This window comes from Thermobia domestica, chromosome 2 (assembly GCF_964235325.1).
Source record: "Thermobia domestica chromosome 2, izTheDome1.hap1.1, whole genome shotgun sequence".
Classification (NCBI taxonomy): Eukaryota; Metazoa; Arthropoda; class Insecta; order Zygentoma; family Lepismatidae; genus Thermobia; species Thermobia domestica.
The window spans coordinates 332,782,684-332,800,470 of NC_137455.1; the positions used below are offsets into that span (position 1 = coordinate 332,782,684).

Genomic DNA, 17,787 nt, shown 5'->3' on the forward strand with positions numbered 1-17,787 from the left:
TTTTTTATTTACATATAATCGATTTCACAGGTAGAACATACATATATGTGCTCATGATAGAAAGACGAATAAAAATTTCAGTAATTTTTCTCTTAAACGACCAAATGAATTACATTTTTTCAAAATTTTAAGAATGACTTCCAAGGCCTTCCAAAATCTATTAACGATTTCCATGACTTTTAAAAGCCTTGGAAAAGGAAGAAACATTTTTCCAGTTACAAGAATGTAAGAACGATGAATATTACTGGTATTCTTCAACACTTCAGCTTCAATATTGAATTTATTTACCATATATTTACTTGTACCAATATTAAATATAAAGATTAATTTGAGCTATGTCAATTTAAAATTTTCTTGAAGCGGTGGAGTGTTCATCAGCTTCAAGGCCAGAAAGTTCAGTTCAGTTTCCGTTCAAGTCGACCTTTGTAAGTGCTTTGCTGATTTGTTGTGGACATTCACAATAATTAAGTTAAAATTTATTTTGTAACAAAGCTTTAGTTGTTTGGAATTATTTTTTCAGGAAGGTATAGAACTCGTACCTTTACTATGGCGGGCTAAAGTAGGCAAACCAAAACGTGATGACTCAGGAACACTGATGAACCATCCCTTATGCACAACGGATATTACGAAACCTTTCACTCCACGACCAACTGGGTAAGAAAAAGATTTTGTTGTTGTTGCTATTGCTAAGTTTATTGTAATGGAATGTTAGACCTTTTATAAAGTAGTAGGCGAGGAAAAAGTGATTCGGGCTGTCAATTAAAAAGGAAAGAAAGAAAGGGAACAACGATAATTTCTCTGCATTCGGACACATCAACACATTGTCGCTTTTAGATATAAAATAGCCTTGTGCTAGATATTTATTGCGTAATTTTAATATTTTCGTTGTCAGCGTTTTATGTTCTCATCACCCCTCAGTGTGGTATCACATACAATCCTCCATAATGGAAAATGGACACGAGTAGGACAGTGAAAAAAAAAAAAGTTTTACTGCTGTCAAAAACCTCGACTTCACCTTCTTGCATGTCACTATCACATCAATTTCTTCCTCAAACTGACAAGAATATTGATATCTTACAAAAGAAAATGTGATATATGCTATTGTGAAAGAACGACCGAAGAGTTTATAATTTCTTAACATATGTTGAAAAGTTTATAGACAAAGACATGTGTCAACAACTCGATTATTGAAGTTGAAAAATGAGAATTGAAAATGAGGGATGTATCTGAAGATAGAAAAAAAATCCTATAGAAGACTCTGAAATAATTGACACAATTAAAAAAGAAATCCAATATTAGTAATTTTAATATACTTGATTTTATTACGTTACTTGAGGCCAAAAACACTCCTTTTCCTTTTTCATTTTCTTAACAGTATTTTACCTGCTTCAAAATCTGATTTGATGATTTTCTGAGCTGCAAAGAGAAATTGAGGGTGATACGGAATGGCAATACAAAGATTTATCCTATTATCTCTGGCAAAGAAGTACGGCTCGCCACTGGGATGTAGTCTAATACAGACCATAGCATGCATCTGTCAAATATGTTTGTAGATATACAAGATGTTTTAAGCAGAAGTGACAATTTAGCAAAATGTATTCACGAATTTAGTTTGGAAATTAACTAGAACACATTGAATCAAGATGATTGTTTGTGTTCCTGCTCCAGAGGACACACCAATACGAGCGCAAAAGCAGTGCTAAATGATTAGGCCTCAACAAGCGAAACAAATAATACAACTATTAGAAAATTATTACAAGCGGAAAAGGTCCTGATGTAAAAGTAAAATATGACATCAAGTATATGTATGCCCCCGACTTGTTCACTCTCTCAATGAAATTCGTAACAACTTTTATTTGCATATCTATTTGTCGATTTCTCTGATAATTCGTTGAATTTCCTCTTGGCTTTCTTTACTGTTAGGAGTTTATTTGCATACAGCTTTGACTTTAGAAAGTCCTCAAAGGAAGTAGTCGCAAGGAGTAAGGTCACATGACCCTGCATATAAATTTCGATCACTGTTGTGAAAGAGTACCCGCTTTGAAATTTTCCACGCAACGAAGCAATTGTTTCCCGGGAAGTGTAGCAGGAAGTGTCATCTTGTTCAAATCATATGCGTTCATTTTTAACAGAAAGTTTGTTTCAAAGGATGCACGAAGCTTTCTTACAGTTTCTGCGTAACATTCGCTACTTCTATAGTGCGTTTTCACTTTCAAAATGCGTTGTTTATTTCTGTAACGCTCAATATCTACTAACCTGCAGTAAGTCACAGATAACATGCTCGTATCAACAGTACTTAAACCTAACGAAAAGAGGGGGTGTGCAAATTAAAACTTTCATTATAAAATCGAAACACTCATCCTATGTAATGATATAAAAATATAATACGTTGTTATTTATGCTAGCTTTATATCAAACATATTAAATCCGTTGTTCTTATGGGGACACCCTTTACTTTACGATCAATAGATTACAGAGCATGTACAGTCTTGTGCAAGAAATTTTGGCCACCCGCCTTGCTTTACAAGTCTATGTTCTGACAGCAGTACGTAGAAAATTGAAATATTTTGGCTTGAAATAAAAATCTTAATCGGCTAAAGAAGATACACATTTGTTTGATTTAGTTCCAGCTGTTAGTAAGAGTGCATAGCTTTTCAAAGAGAGGTGGGTGGCCAGTTTTTGAACAAGAATGTACATATTGATATGTATAATATAGAATTTGCTAAAATAAATTGGGATATAAAATAAATCCACAATTGCTAAGTAACACGGATTATTCCTTCACGTGTTGTACTTCTACATAGTCCTGGGAAATGTTTCCAACGAATTCAGCAGATAAAACATAGTTATTGAAGAATGTTTAACAAGTCGATTTCGTTTCGTCCCGAATTCCACTGATGGTTATACATTCACATCATTCATCTGAACAACCGACTGCATCTTTTCCAGAAAATTTGGACACAGCATAAACAGTTTCAACCTATCGAAAGACACATACCGTATTTAATGTATGCTTATTTGCTTTCATGACAGGAACAAATGGTCAAGATGCTGACGTCCTCTTTCTCCCACCAATCAATCAATACTTATTTGTTCACCTCAAATGATTATACAAATAAAGTGTAATTCTTAAATTGAACGCTATAAAAGAAAATTTATTATTGGTCAAGGTCAAGACTAGTTTTCATTGCCTCTGAGATGAGTGTAATATTAGTTAACCCTTTCCCAGCCTTGTAAATAGAGTGTAGAACCTCACGGCTATGTTAAGCGGAGAGAATTAAGTAACAAATAGTGCAAAGCGTCGTCTTCGACATCAGATACATCGGAATATTCAGTCACTACATTCACTCTCCTCTTCCTCCGGAACATAATTTGACGAACTATAACCCTCCTCTTCCTCCATAGTCTACTGCTTTTGTGATGCAAAGTACACAAGACAAAAACACATGTCTCATAAATAGCAGGGTTTCGTACTCTCAGCAACAGACGACATAACGATCGTGCTTTGCTCATTGTTTGCAAAGGTCACGCGCTTTAATAATGTCACAATAACACATAGACTTCGGTCCTTCCCGACCAGAATTATTCGTACGTTTTCGTGGGCATTACCATGCAAGAATATTTCCTCTTCAGCCATTGGGACCAGCTACGTACAAATAATTCTGGACCAGCCCGTACGTAGTAATAGGGAAGAATGCAGGCTCGGCTACGTATGGGCCGTACGTAGTGGTAGTCAAGAGGTTAAGCATCTACTGCTATGCCTTTCTTAAATGTGTGCCCATTGAATTATTTCATAGTAAACCATACATCCATTATGTAGATTTCTTTCTTGAATTTTATTTATAAAATTTTAATCTTTGTAATTGAATGAATTTTCATTTAAAATGTGATGTATTTCCAGAGAAAGACAAAATATTTGGAAGCTTCCGTTGACAAATACCTCAGATTATTTAAAAGATCTTGCACATCAGATGACTCAAAAGCATAGCAAGGTTCAGGTAAGTGTTGTTAAAATACGATTATTGCTTAATCTGTGTATCAATTATTTTGTGCGCATGATGTCTGATAATGACTGAAAGTTGTCGTATGTCAGCTCCTTATACAAAAGATCCATTTTCGAAAGCAGATTAGAGCTGATACCTTTTTTCCTCAGTAAGTAATCATTCAGTAGGTAGATTTTTTTTACAAATTCAAGGGAAAATAGAATAAAACTTTTAATATTTCTAAATGATTCTAAATTAGGTGGAAAAGGACTTATGTATTTTACAAATTTTCACCTACATACGCGCTTGAAATTTTCAGAAAAATAAAAAATGAAGAAAATAATAACAAGAAGGATAAATGAAACCAAATTAAAGTTTGAAAACACTAACATACAAACTAAAATTTTAAACCATAGTGTGTTGCAAAATCTCCTTATTAGTTGTCTTCACTTGCTATCTTTTCTGAAGATGCTAACCGTATATCCTGGTGAATACACTATTGGTGGGCACAAAAACCGGTTTTTCGGTTTCGGTTTTTAGAAAAACCCAAACCAGTTTTTGAAAATTAAAAAAAAGTTTCGGTTTTGTCCAAACTAAAATTTGTTCTATTTCTGACTAGAATAGTGTTTCGTTGTTCTCGGGAAACCGAATCCGTTTCCACAGAAATAGTTTTATGTGTGTTCAAAAAGTATTCACCGAAACCAGTTTCGGTGAAAACCGAACCGGTTTTGAAGAAAACTGAAACCGGCTTCGGTGAAAAACCGAACAGGTTTTTGCAGAAAACCGAACCGATTTTGGAGAAAACCGAACTGTATGAGACGAGAAAGTAGAATTTAACCTGAGATCTCTGTCACTTGTGCTCCAACAGGAAAATCGATTATGAAACGTTATTCTCTTCGAAATTAAACATTTTCAATAAATTAAGCTAGATATTACTTTTCTCATATCTTATACACAAAATACTTCTCCTAAATAAGCAGAATATATTATATTTTTAAATGATGTTCCAGGTAAACAGAATGTGTATTTACACTTAGAATCTTGCGCAGCCTTTTCGGAAGATATGTGAGGGTAATATTTCTTAGACGTAAGAATACACCTTACATCAGAAAATACTGAAATCATCATTACACAACATTAAAAAAAGGTACTCTACAAGCGCTATCGCTAAATGCTTCATTAGATAGGGAGGGGCTTGGAGGTAAAACGGAGCCATGTGTTCTAAGTAAAGAGCACTGACTTAAAGAATGAAGGAGTGTATAGCTGTTCTGGGAAGCGGATTGGGTAGAGTAGTAGTTAACACATAGGCACGGGACACTGAAGAACCCAGGCTCAAGTCTCGGACCAGTCGTCCACTTTTCCACTCATTGTATATACAAACACATCAGATCATGTTTATTGCTGTTTCATATATGTTTTAGTAGGAACCTCATCGAACGCAATTATACATTGATGCATCCTTCAGGGCAATCCTTCCAGGCATTGAATCAATCAGTGCCTAAGTGCCTTCTTATGGTATGTCTCTTCTGTCCATATGACTTGTGTTGCCAATTGTTGCACATTTAAAATGAATTATTATGTGACATAAAACTCCTATTTATGGCATTCCAAATACTTGATGAAGGATTCAATGACTGCACTGGCCAATCCATAAGCTCATTGTATCAGGTTGCAATATGAAGAGGGGCATTATCTTTTTTTGGAGTATACAATTTTGAGTGGCGGATATAACTGCATATATTGTCAGGAAGCCATCAACAACTACTGAGTCCCGCTTTCACAGGTACTAGCCTCAAAACCATGCAACCAGGGCATTGATTTACACGGTTTTCTGCAATCACAGCTAGGGTACTGTGTTCAGTACGCTGTTAGACGTGCTACTAATTAATACTGTGCTTTATACAATATCTGTACCTGTTACTGAGCACAAGTGCATATCATTCACATGCCCATCTAGCAATACATCACGCATGTTGCTGTCTGTAATGAAATCGTTAACGGAACACAGTGGCGTATTTAGGATCATGTTTCGGGGAAGGGGGCTTGAGAACCAATAAGAAGCATTTATATTGTACGTATAATGCGAAAAAATAATAATGAAATTATTTTGGGAGGGGGGCTTGAGCCCAATAGCCATCCCCCTAAATACGCCACTGATAGAACATTATACAAACTAATTTGAAACAATCTATTTGTAATTATTTATGGAGTAACTCTGGTTCCAAGTACTGGCTGGATATATGGTGCAATCATGTACTCTTTTGCTAGCAACTGCCATCCACACAATTTGGAGACCTTCAGTGGGTATATTACTCTATATGTTTGTAATCAGTTAATTAATACTAGAGTCTTCGTGCACCCAGTGCCTACCCATGTGCTGCAAAGACATTACACTAAAACCGATCCTACAGGCATTTTTACTATATGATGTTCTACCTAAAACAGGTAAATTATCCACCAAGTTTCAAAGTTAGACAGTTGACTACGTGATTTCCTCCCTACGTCTTGGTATAGCTCGTCACAGACAACTTGTAGTCAAAGAACACAAGTTCACGAGTTACGCGATACATCAATACAATTTTGCATGACATATAGCTCTAAATTTTCCTTTTTACTACAATCCAATTTTCAATCCTGAAATATTCTTCATATAGAGAGATTTTGGTTCGATTTTATTCATTTCGTGCAGTGTTGTCTGAGTGCAAACTTTTAGTATCCATCACTACTCATTCTACCTGTATAAACTCATAATGAAGTTTCTGATTACTGTAAAAAGGGAAGAAACAAACAGAAGAAAGACGATCCAACAAGGGAAGGAAATATATAGACAGTATTTTCTTCAATTTGTTTTCCCTTTCCGTGGTTGGATATTACTTTTAGTTTTATTTTCCATTCAGTATTCCTAGGCTGGAGAGTAACGAAAATCTCTTCAAAAGAATGGTGAAAGTTTGCAAAGCTATCTATATGTCGACGACAATGTTTAATTTTCGTAAAAATAATGATAATGGTACATGTTTACTATTACTTGTACTTGTTGAGAATTAGTAAATACAAATTGTGATATCTGTATATTGTCAGTAGTTGTTGATATACTTTGTAGTATTTATTTCGTTATAGCTTATCCAGAGTTAAGAGTGGACTGTTGGTCTTATGGGAACAGCGATGCCAAGTTGAGCATTAAAAACAAATGCAGAACAGATCGCGCTTCTATTATACTGTCGACTGATGTTGCCAACTCAAGTAGTAAAAAAAGAAATCCACACCACAACGATTAATAATAATAATAATAATAATAATAATAATAATAATAATAATAATAATAATAATAATAATAATAATAATAATAATAATAATAATAATAATAATAAACAACTTACCACATTGAATCAATCGCACTCCAAAAAATCAATTCCTTCCATATCATCATCATCACCACCATCATCATCATCATCGAAAGTTTCAGACGATTCTTCTTCAGAGGAGTCTTCACCCAAATGAATAATCAACGGCTCAACATCATCTTGCAGCTCATCTGCTTTCCACATATCACTTTCGATGTTTACCACATGCCTGACGTAGTTCTGCCAATTTTCTGTTGTTACACGCTCAAACGCTTCATGAATTAAATTTTCAACGTCTTTAACTTTGAATGTTGTATTATTTGCCCCAACGTAGTGTTTTACTTGAGACCACACGAGTTCAATAGGATTGAGCTCACAGTGATAAGGGGGTAATCGGAGAACAGTGTGTCCTAATTCTTTAGCCCATTCGTCAGTCTTATATTTTTCATATTTAGGGCGATGAATGCTTATTAGATCCATCAAATCTTTCTTTAACATATCCTCATCATACTCAATATTATGTAAGGTTAACCACTGTCGCATGTCGTCTTTCTTCCAAGATTTGGTTGGCAGTGGCTCCTTACGGCGACTATGATAGGATGCATTGTCCATTACGATAACTGACCCTGGAGGAAGATTTGTGAGTAACTGATTCCGGAAGTATTCCTCAAACAAATCTCCATCCATTTCATCATGAGCGTCAGCCGTATTTTTCTTACACAAGAAAACCAATTTTGCCCCAGCTACGAAACCCTGTTCGTTGCCAGCATGAACCAAGGCATATCGCGGCCCACGACCTGTCGGAAGTTTAAGTCCGCAAGAAAGTCCATACATAAAAGCTTGTTTTGCTGTTTTAATTGTTTTGTCTTTCCACTCTTTATCCACGGCTATCCCAATATTTACCCACGATTCGTCCATGTATACTATGTTTCTATTTTGATTTCGAAATTTTCTTATTTGCCGTAGATATTTGTGACGCAACGACACAATATCCTCTCTCTATATAAGCATGGCCTTACTCTGTCTTTTCTCATAAACAAATTCAAGCTCTTTTAGAAGTACGTGGAACGTGGATCTTTTAAAGTTCGGTAAATCGGGATCTGAATTTACCTGTTTTAGAACGGAATCGAGTGTTGGTGGCAAATTTCTAAAGAAGAACTCATGGACCTTTTGTCTGATCGCACTCCTAACAAATTCATTATATTTTACAAACCGACTGTTCTTTGAAATTTTCTTTCTTAATCGCTTCTTGTTCGGTGTTACTAAAGGTCCACGTGATAACTCGCTTCGAATTTTGAAAACAGTTGTCCTGGAAGTTTTCGTGGCTTCAGCTGTTGCACTCGCGACCCAACTTATAATTTTATCCGGGTTGTTCTCCTTTAAATAATTGAACACGTTCATAACAATAGCCCTTTCTTTGCTCTTCAACACTTGACCACTGTTACGCTTAAAAGAGGTGCTGGCTGTAACTTCTTCCATTTTATATATATTAACACACACTCACGCACCTATGCACACAGACACGCGCGATTTTGTTCCCAGAACAGCACAGTACGTAAATAAACACAATCAACAAAATGCCGAATGCTCAGAGGCCACGCTCCGACACACACTGCACAATAGCAAAGACACAACAGAGAAGAATTTCGTTTGGAATTTGACATGAGTCATCTAGTGCGACAATAGACGATACAGTAGGTAAGCTATTAGCCCCACCCACCACACCAAACAATCTGCATATTTCCTGGTGTAGTTTCTGACACCAATGTTATTATGAAACCCAACAGAAATCATAGTCAGTTATGAACTCCTAAAGAAATTTCAATGCATGAAATATAAAAGAAATATGAAATGCGTCCTGTAGCAATTCTCGCTGATATTTCCTTCCCGACGAGGAATACATAGGCCTATATATAATTAATAATCGAACTCAGATGTTCCGAGAAACACTTCATGAATCAGTGTTTGGCCTAAGAAGTTTTACACTTACCGTTTATACTTAATACAAATAAGTTAATAGTTATGGAAAGATATGGATTATGCCTATAGCTTGGTTAATAATAATAATAATAATAATAATAATAATAATAATAATAATAATAATAATAATAATAATAATAATAATAATAATAATAATAATAATAATAATAGACCTAATAAAACTGAAGTACTTGAAAAAACATCCCGCAGACCATCCCCTGAAATTATTACTGCCTTTTTATTCAGAGTGCCCCCGTGGATGAGTGGTTACGCTCGCAGTTTTGTAATCAAAGGGTCCTGGGTTCGATTCCCGGTGGGGACATAACTTGTTCGAATCTCGCGTTAAGCTACAACAACTTTTCCGCTCTCTTTCCTTTTCTGATTAAAATATTTTTCTTTAGTTGAGATAGAAAAAAAAAAAAAAAAGAAAGAAAAGGAGATGGAAGTAAAATTTTACTTTTTCTTAAAATCAGAAAGATTTCATTCAATTCTTTCTGGCCGTACTTTTATTCCTTTTTAGCTACCTTTTTTCGTACTTGAAATCAGTGGAAGTGACAATAATAATGAGCGCACGAATGTAGGTTGACACTATGGTAAAATTTCTCGTCAGTTGGCAACGGTATCTTTGAGCAGACACTTTTAGTCTCGTGAAAATGCACTGGCAACGTTCTAGCAGCCGTTACGCTTATCGTGTCTTCCCCCTTCAAGTTTGAAAAACAAAAACTAGCTATTAAAAGCTAATTACATACTTTATAAGGAAAAGAGAAGTTATGAAAACTATTTTTGTATCGTCGGTAAATATTTAACATTTTTAAAGATAAACTACAGTAGTGAAATCTGTTCTCTTTAAGGGGGTAAGTACGCAGAAGTAAAAGCCCATAAGCAGCCACAGTACAGACTAAACGCTGGACGAGCTTTAAACACGGAAGTAAATATACCTTGGTATGAGTATAAAATAGCCCAGACAAGTATTATCCACTCATTCTCATGTAGCCTGGTTCAGAAACGTTAAACCCAAAACATGTTTAGTTTTTAAATTATGTGTATAAATTATAAAAAATATTTCTTCTTTGTAACACGTCTCTTGTTGCAGCAGCAGCGAAAAGAAGAAGTCGAAAGTAGTATTCGACACTTTGAGACTTGGGACCAGTTCTGGGGCAGACCAGGTCATGGAGCGCCTCGACCCAATGGCATCAATAAACAAAATCTCTTTATGCTACTTCATCAACCTCACAAGGTTTGTACCATTGCATAAATTTTAAGGGATGCATATCGTTTTACAGAGTGAGATAACAGTCGTTTTTTCCCAGTTATTGCACATTTCTTCACAAAGTTTGTTCTAAATAGAGACTTTGATTCTAATACCAATTAATATAATTCTGATACCGATTCACAGTTGGCAGAAATAAGAATTAGATTTCTGGGCTTTCGGCATTTAAGGCCATTTAGCCCGTCACGTACATGAGGGATGACGTCCCTCGGCGAGTACACTATCCGGGGGAAGGGAAGGAAGGAAGCGGCCTGGGACTTATGTTAGGTACCACCCTGACATTTGCCTGGTGTGAATGAGGAAAACCCAGGAAAACCTCATTCAGAGAGGCTGGCCTGAAAAAGCTTTTTACACAAGTGCCCCCACCGGGAATCGAACCCGGGACCTCTTGCACCATACAGTTGGCAGAGCATTAATTGTTGATACTAAACTAAGTTTTGGAACGACTGTTCAATTAACTATTGAAAAATTTTAGAAAATCTCTGTCATCACCAATTGTGGATTGTGGCCTTGTATTGTATTATTATTAGTATTGTTGTACTACAAAAATATGTTATTTCTTGGTTAATTTGCGATTCATTTCTAGAACTTAAAAAACACGTGTACGTAACAAAGCGAAAACCACAATTCAACATTGTAACACAAGTAATAATGATAAAGACTGTCATGATTTGGTATCCCATCACTGGCAAAAGTTGCCAGTGGTATATAAACTGAAAACGATTTTTTTTCGAGGAAATTACTATTACTTCATCTTGTATAATACATTAATGGTTTCTAAAGTATGCATATTTAAATCCTAAATAAAAGGTACGGGCCACCGCACTAAACTTTATCGCTCCAATTCTTTAAATTAAATTATGTTGTGTTGCAGTTATTAATTAAATATTTTCTGGTGAAATACAGACAAAATTATAAGGCGTTTCCAGAAAATTTCACCCAAAGACAACTCACCCCCCAAAAGTAAACTAGTCCTTGTAGATTTTTCCATAAGAAAATGACTTAAGCCATATGTTATGGTTACCAATAAAATATTTGTATATAAAATACTCGTATTTCAAAAAGTTTAACAAAAAATAATAAAATGAAAATAAAATAAAAAATCGCCTGTGTAATTTTTGAGAAAATCGTCCGCGAAAACTCACCTCCAAGGATAAAATATCCATCGTAGATTTTTCCCAGAGAAATGACTTATACCACATGGTAGAGTTTTTTTTTTTGGAAAATTGACATGAAATATAAACAAAATCGTTAGAACCCGTTTTTGAGAAAATAACATTTTTTTTATTTTTACCCTTAAGTAAACTACCCTTATTTTTAAAGAGTACAAAGAAAATTCAAAAAGCCCCCGTAGAAGATCACATAAAAACATTAAGTTTAAAGTTTGGTTAAGATACGTTGAACAGTACATCCTCTATCTGAGTGTACATCAGTACGAACTTGAAAAATCACTTTTTGTGGTGTCTATGGACTAGGGAACGTGTGAATTCGTTGAAATATCGAATTCGATTTTTTAATGATCACCAAACTTTCTTCTCTTCTTTCGCTATTCGAAAGTTAATAAATAAATAAATAAATAAATAATTTTGTAACGGAACATGACTGGCATAATTTTGAAACTAAAATATTCACCGGTGGAAATGCATTTAAGAATTCAACCAGTAAGAATTCACCAATATGGTCCAAAGTTGTCATACAAGAATGTTGTAGTTGGTGACCCCAACCTGGCGCCCCTGAGCTATCTCTAAGATGTTATATAAGTTGTTCATAAACCTACAATATTGAACTTAGCAGCATGTGCAACCATTCTGAATGACCACACAAGCAGCTGTTTGGGTAGGTATTCCGTTGTACGGACATTGAATATTTTGTCTGGAGTATAGTACTCTATGCTCGGTACGGATCGTTGTCGAAGCTCAGCTTGTGGTGAGACGCCGTTTCACCATGCCTCAGACAAAACTGATAGAGTTTAGGTCCAGAGACATAGCAGACACGGCAGAAAGCTTATACCGACTACAGCATCCTAGAGAGAGCCATGATGACCTCGGAATGTGTGTTATCCTGCTGGAAGAGGGCGTAAAATGTCCACATAACTAACGTTGGACAGAATTGAGGACGTTTCACTAAACATATACTTTACAAGTTATGTCATATGTCTGTTAATATGTGTTTGAGGCCTGAAAATGATTGTTCAGTATCTGCCGATGCGACAGGATCATATTGAAATGCACATCATAACCTCGGATCCATACCACTCTACGCTGGTCTAGTGGCTAGTGCGCACCCCCTTTAATGCATGGGGCCCTGGGTTCGACTCCTGGTGGGAGAGCCTTAAAAACTTGGAACGCATTACAGATTTTTCACATAGCCTGGGTGTTGAAAGAGATGCTGAAGTCTAATCCAATCAATAACTTTGAATTCATAGCAACAGCAACGGTGCTTTCCATGTATTTGGTTGGTCAAAATAATGCATATCCCTCTATGAGGAACGTTAAATTCCATATCTCAGGTAAGCTGCATTCCACGATAACATCAAACAATGACTTGTATTTTCGGTAGAAAAGTGAACAAAACTTTAGAAACAACCATTAAATTGTAAATATACCCAATGATCGGAATAAATAGCACTTATTCACGATTTCTTGTAAAAATGGCAAATTATGGGACTTTGCCACAACTGCCGTCTTTATTCATGAATTATAGATATGTTAAATGAACACTAGAGTGGAATTTAAAATTTATAAAAAATACTTAACCTTAAAAAAACCCGTACTGGCATGCTCCCTTCGAGCACTCAATTTCATTTGAATAGATTTGGCGGTTACTGAGTATACCCTTTCAAGAGAAAGAAATCTCTTTTAGCACACGATACATATATCAACTTCTGTGCGGTGAATCTTGGATTAAGTATTATTCAAAATTTTCAACAGTAAAGTTTTCTTTGGACAGTAATATGTGTTTCGACACTGACCGTTTGCCGTTTGGAAATCAGACTGATGTATTTTGTCTAAATCTGTACATTCTTGAAAATACATAAATAAATAAATAAATAAAAATAAAAAAAAAAATGTTTTCCTTCGTCATGTTGCTTTATCAAGATATAATTAGAAAATAGCAATATTACTTCTGTGTTTCCCATACAAAGCACAAATATAAACAAATATTTATGTAAAAAAGAAGTTGAAATTCAGCATATTTCGTACTTCAATACAGCTTTTTCCTTCTTTCTGGTACTCAATGGAGTGAATTCTAAGTAAAATTCCTCTGATAATTATCTACAAGAATGCACTTTCATAAAATAAAGCGTGAGTAATAAGATATTTCAAGTATGTGCGATGAATCAAAATGGCATCTGTTTGTTAAATAGATTTCAAAATATGGCGAAAATGCTTGGGAAGTTTTTGGTCCAGGCCATAACAAATGTGCTGGATGTAGTTGAATTTTCCATGCAACTCATCATGGTTTGAAAGCTATTTTATTGACCACTATCCGAAGTAAGTTCAGTGATAACATTTCAAAGTAAACGACAATAATTTGAAAAGAATAAATAACTCAGACAACATACAAACATGAATACTAGCAACTGTCTTTTGTAGTGTCCTATTTATTTTATACATAATAATTGAGTTTTCTATTACAGCTGATTGTTTAATTCTTGACTTTTTTTTGGTTTAATTTGGAAAGTAGTAAGATCTGGCAACAGTATATTTCGATGTCATGAAAGAAGAGAAAAATTAGGAAAACCATAAAAGAATGACGATAACATTAATAATAAATCAATATTTTAATTAACTTCTTATTACATACATAAAAGTTATAAAATCCTTAATCCATTCTTACCTGCAGGGTTTGGAAAGAAGATGGGCCTTGACCACTGAAAATTCAGCAATACAAAAATTATACTTGAAAGAATAAAACTAATTTTTCAAACAATGTGCCCTTTCCATACTGTTTGACTCATTATTTACATGAAAACAAATTTGTATGTTCTTGAGGAAAGGAAAGAAATGGGCATTTAGGCAAAAGTCCCTCTGTACTTGTAATTAAGTAAATTTTAAAAATGAAATAACTTGATATACTTGTGTGTTACACAATTACTAAGAACGATACTAATTTATAATGTGTTTTTCGTTACAGATCCAAGCTGGTGTTAGTTGAAGATAGGACTAACACACATCTCCTTGTTCTCACTGTACATGTGAGAGTTTTCAGGAAGATGTGACGAAATGATGACTATTCTGGAGCAGCTTAGGAAGACTAAGTTTCTCACAGATTTACAATAAATCGTCCGAAATTGCAATGTACAAAAGGAAAACTGAACACTTAATACTGTGGACAGAAACTATGAAATTTCTAACAGATATTTTGCAGACAACGGGAATTTACTGCAACTAAACTACAATGTATCATGTATTTTGTTAATATCTTGTTTCTTGAATAACCAAACAGCAATTGCAATTCTCGTTCATTCTTATTGCATTATATGAAGATTTTTAAAAAGAAGTGAAAAAGAAAGTGATGTGTATATTAATATATGTGCTCCGCGGCCAGTGTTGTAGGATCCTTATCAGTGCAGACTACAATTCTCCGATTAAAACCCTCTGGAACCCTTGAACTGCAGCATCGTTATTATGAATAATTATAACTAACAGTGAGGAAATCCCATCGTCATACATAATAAAATGTAAAGAATTACGAAAAGATATGAGAAGAAATGCAATTGCTTTGAACGTAACTTGTAATCTATCGAAAAGCTTGATCTTGAATTAACGAACCAATTTTATCAATTATCATTTTCTTTTATACCCCTACCTCCTTTTCTCCTTCTTTCTGATCTGTTTTTTTTTTATTTGCCATTATTTTGCACAAACAAAATTAATAATATACAAGGTATCAAAAATGAGAATCTACCTTAGTGGATGAAAATAACCACTAATAAAAGTGATACTTGCAAGATCGTTTATCAAACCCATATCCAGTTGAATCTTACACAAGTTAAAAAAAATACTTAGTAATTTAACATTCTTTTATTAGAAATAGAAGCCTTAAGTAGAGGCTAAGGTTAAATATATATATATATATATACAATCTTTGTTATTCAACTGGAACCTTGTCTATATTTCATTTATAGTTTCTTATTCAGTATAATATATACAAGGTAGCGTTCCTAGCACAAAAGAAACACACTCCCATTTATTACACACACGATTAAAAAAAAATCATTGAAAACGAAGAATATTAAAGAACTTGAAACAAATATTTCGTACTTTAAATATGTATATGTTAGAAGGAAAACATTGTTGTTTGTACTTTTTAAAAAAATGATACTTTTATATCTATAGCAAATGTTAGTTGATATGTTATCAGTTGAATAAATAGTTACATTTTTTACAAATATATTGTTTATTGCTTTTAGAATTACTGAACCTCTAAATTGGATTTTGTTAAGCGTCATAGAATAGTTATTATTATTATTAATTATTATTATTATTATTATTATTACTACTACTACTACTACTACTATTACTACTACTACTACTACTACTACTACTACTACTACTACTACTACTACTACTACTAATAATAATAATAATAATAATAATAATAATAATATCAAGAAAAACAAAACTTTATCATAAAATAGTTGTACGTTATTATTTAAGGAAAATATTCACCCTAAGTTAGAAGATATCAAACAAATAAACCCTAACATCAAAGTAAGAAAAGAAACTGAAATTATAAATTTTCTGGACTACATCATACATACGAAATTAAACAAATTCCAAAACAAGGTACCTAATTCGTACACAAATTTGGTACGTCCAAATAAAACGACAGGTAACATTTGGAAGAATTTCTTTCGGAGAGCTTCAATTGTATTCCAGTGAGAATGATAGAATAACTATATTCATCTTTTTATTAAACATCAGAAAGACAACGGTTACATTAATTGAAACTTTGGAGGAAAAAAATCAGGTTGAAAATCGCTCAAAGCAAACAGTACCAAAACAAAGGATTATACCACGAAACAGATGAACATCACTGAATTCATCCAAATTACAAAAAGTAAGTTTAACAAAGCATTAGTGCCTTAAAGAACAGAGAAAAACAATATGATATTCAAGTTTCTTCATTAATCCGGTGTGTATGTGGTGATTTCTCTATCAAACAAATAATTAAAACGATAGACAAATAATTAAAGCATAATCTATTATGGAAATTTCTCAAAATTCATCTTAAAAATGTCCTCTTGCTTATATATTCTCTTTGCTTCAGTTCGAGAAAGCGCCAGCACCTCACAACGAAAAAAAAAAAAAAAAAGTCATTCAGGTATACCGCTACAGCACGGCACGCAACCATCCTACGCTTATCAAAACTAGGACTCTCAAAAGAGCGTTGAGAAGGTGCAACTCGTCTCAAATAGCAGACAATTGACCACTAAGTTCTGCAAAGACTTAGTGGTTTCTGCTCAATCGTACAGAGGAGGAAATGGTTTTGTGATCTCCTGGAAAATATTTGAAAACTGTAAGCAGGCGACATGAAATCTATTGCTTCTGTCAACACAAAATTAATTGTACTTACACATGTTAGCATATTTTATCAATTCTGTAGTTAAATTTCTCTAGTATCTGTTTTCAAAAATGTAAAAGAAAGAATATAATTCTCATACTGCCATATAGTACAATTACCAAATATTATTTTGACACTAGTTTCGGTAAAAGTGAGGATTCTGATTAAATAGCCACTTTAATTTGTTGATAACTCACCGTGTATATTTGCATTAGCGACTGACACTTCATTCTTTACAAACCTTGTCTGTAAAAGTGTAGATTACAGGGATGCAAACTACTTTTGAGGTCAAAATTACTGACTTTAAACCTGAAAATACTAATTAAATATATAAATTGGCCATTTTACTTCCCACTAAACAGCTGTAGGCATATGTTAACTCAGTTATTAACAAATCTTGCAATATAATATATTAAATTCAAGAGATGAAAAAATACCAAGACTGTCTTTGTAAAACTGTCTTAAGCAAAACCAAGTACATAGAAAACTAAATTGCAGTAAACTCATTTTCGTAAGATGAAAAAATAATTACAGCTGCTCAGGCCAATTCCCCTTGCCTCCTTTTACTCATACAAACTTAAGAACCTTATTATGATGTTTACACCTTTTTTTCTTTCTTGCAAAAAGTAGTAATTAATAAAGA

At 34.0% G+C, this 17,787-nt stretch overlaps 1 protein-coding gene across 3 annotated transcripts in view; it reads left to right on the forward strand.

The window, feature by feature from the left end:
- LOC145678709 (uncharacterized) overlaps positions 1–16,110 on the forward strand; it is a 101,735-nt gene extending 85,625 nt beyond the window's left edge. Inside the window, exons 7-10 of one of the 3 annotated variants that reach the window (XM_081749137.1) lie at positions 521–654; positions 3,902–3,998; positions 10,398–10,541; positions 14,712–16,110. In XM_081749137.1, the coding sequence (XP_081605263.1) occupies positions 521–654; positions 3,902–3,998; positions 10,398–10,541; positions 14,712–14,732 (396 nt within the window). In that variant the 3' untranslated portion in view covers positions 14,733–16,110. The remainder of the gene's footprint in view (positions 1–520; positions 655–3,901; positions 3,999–10,397; positions 10,542–14,711) is intronic. The other 2 variants (XM_081749136.1, XM_081749138.1) reach the window with 2 other exon arrangements.
- The last annotated feature ends 1,677 nt before the right edge of the window (positions 16,111–17,787 follow it).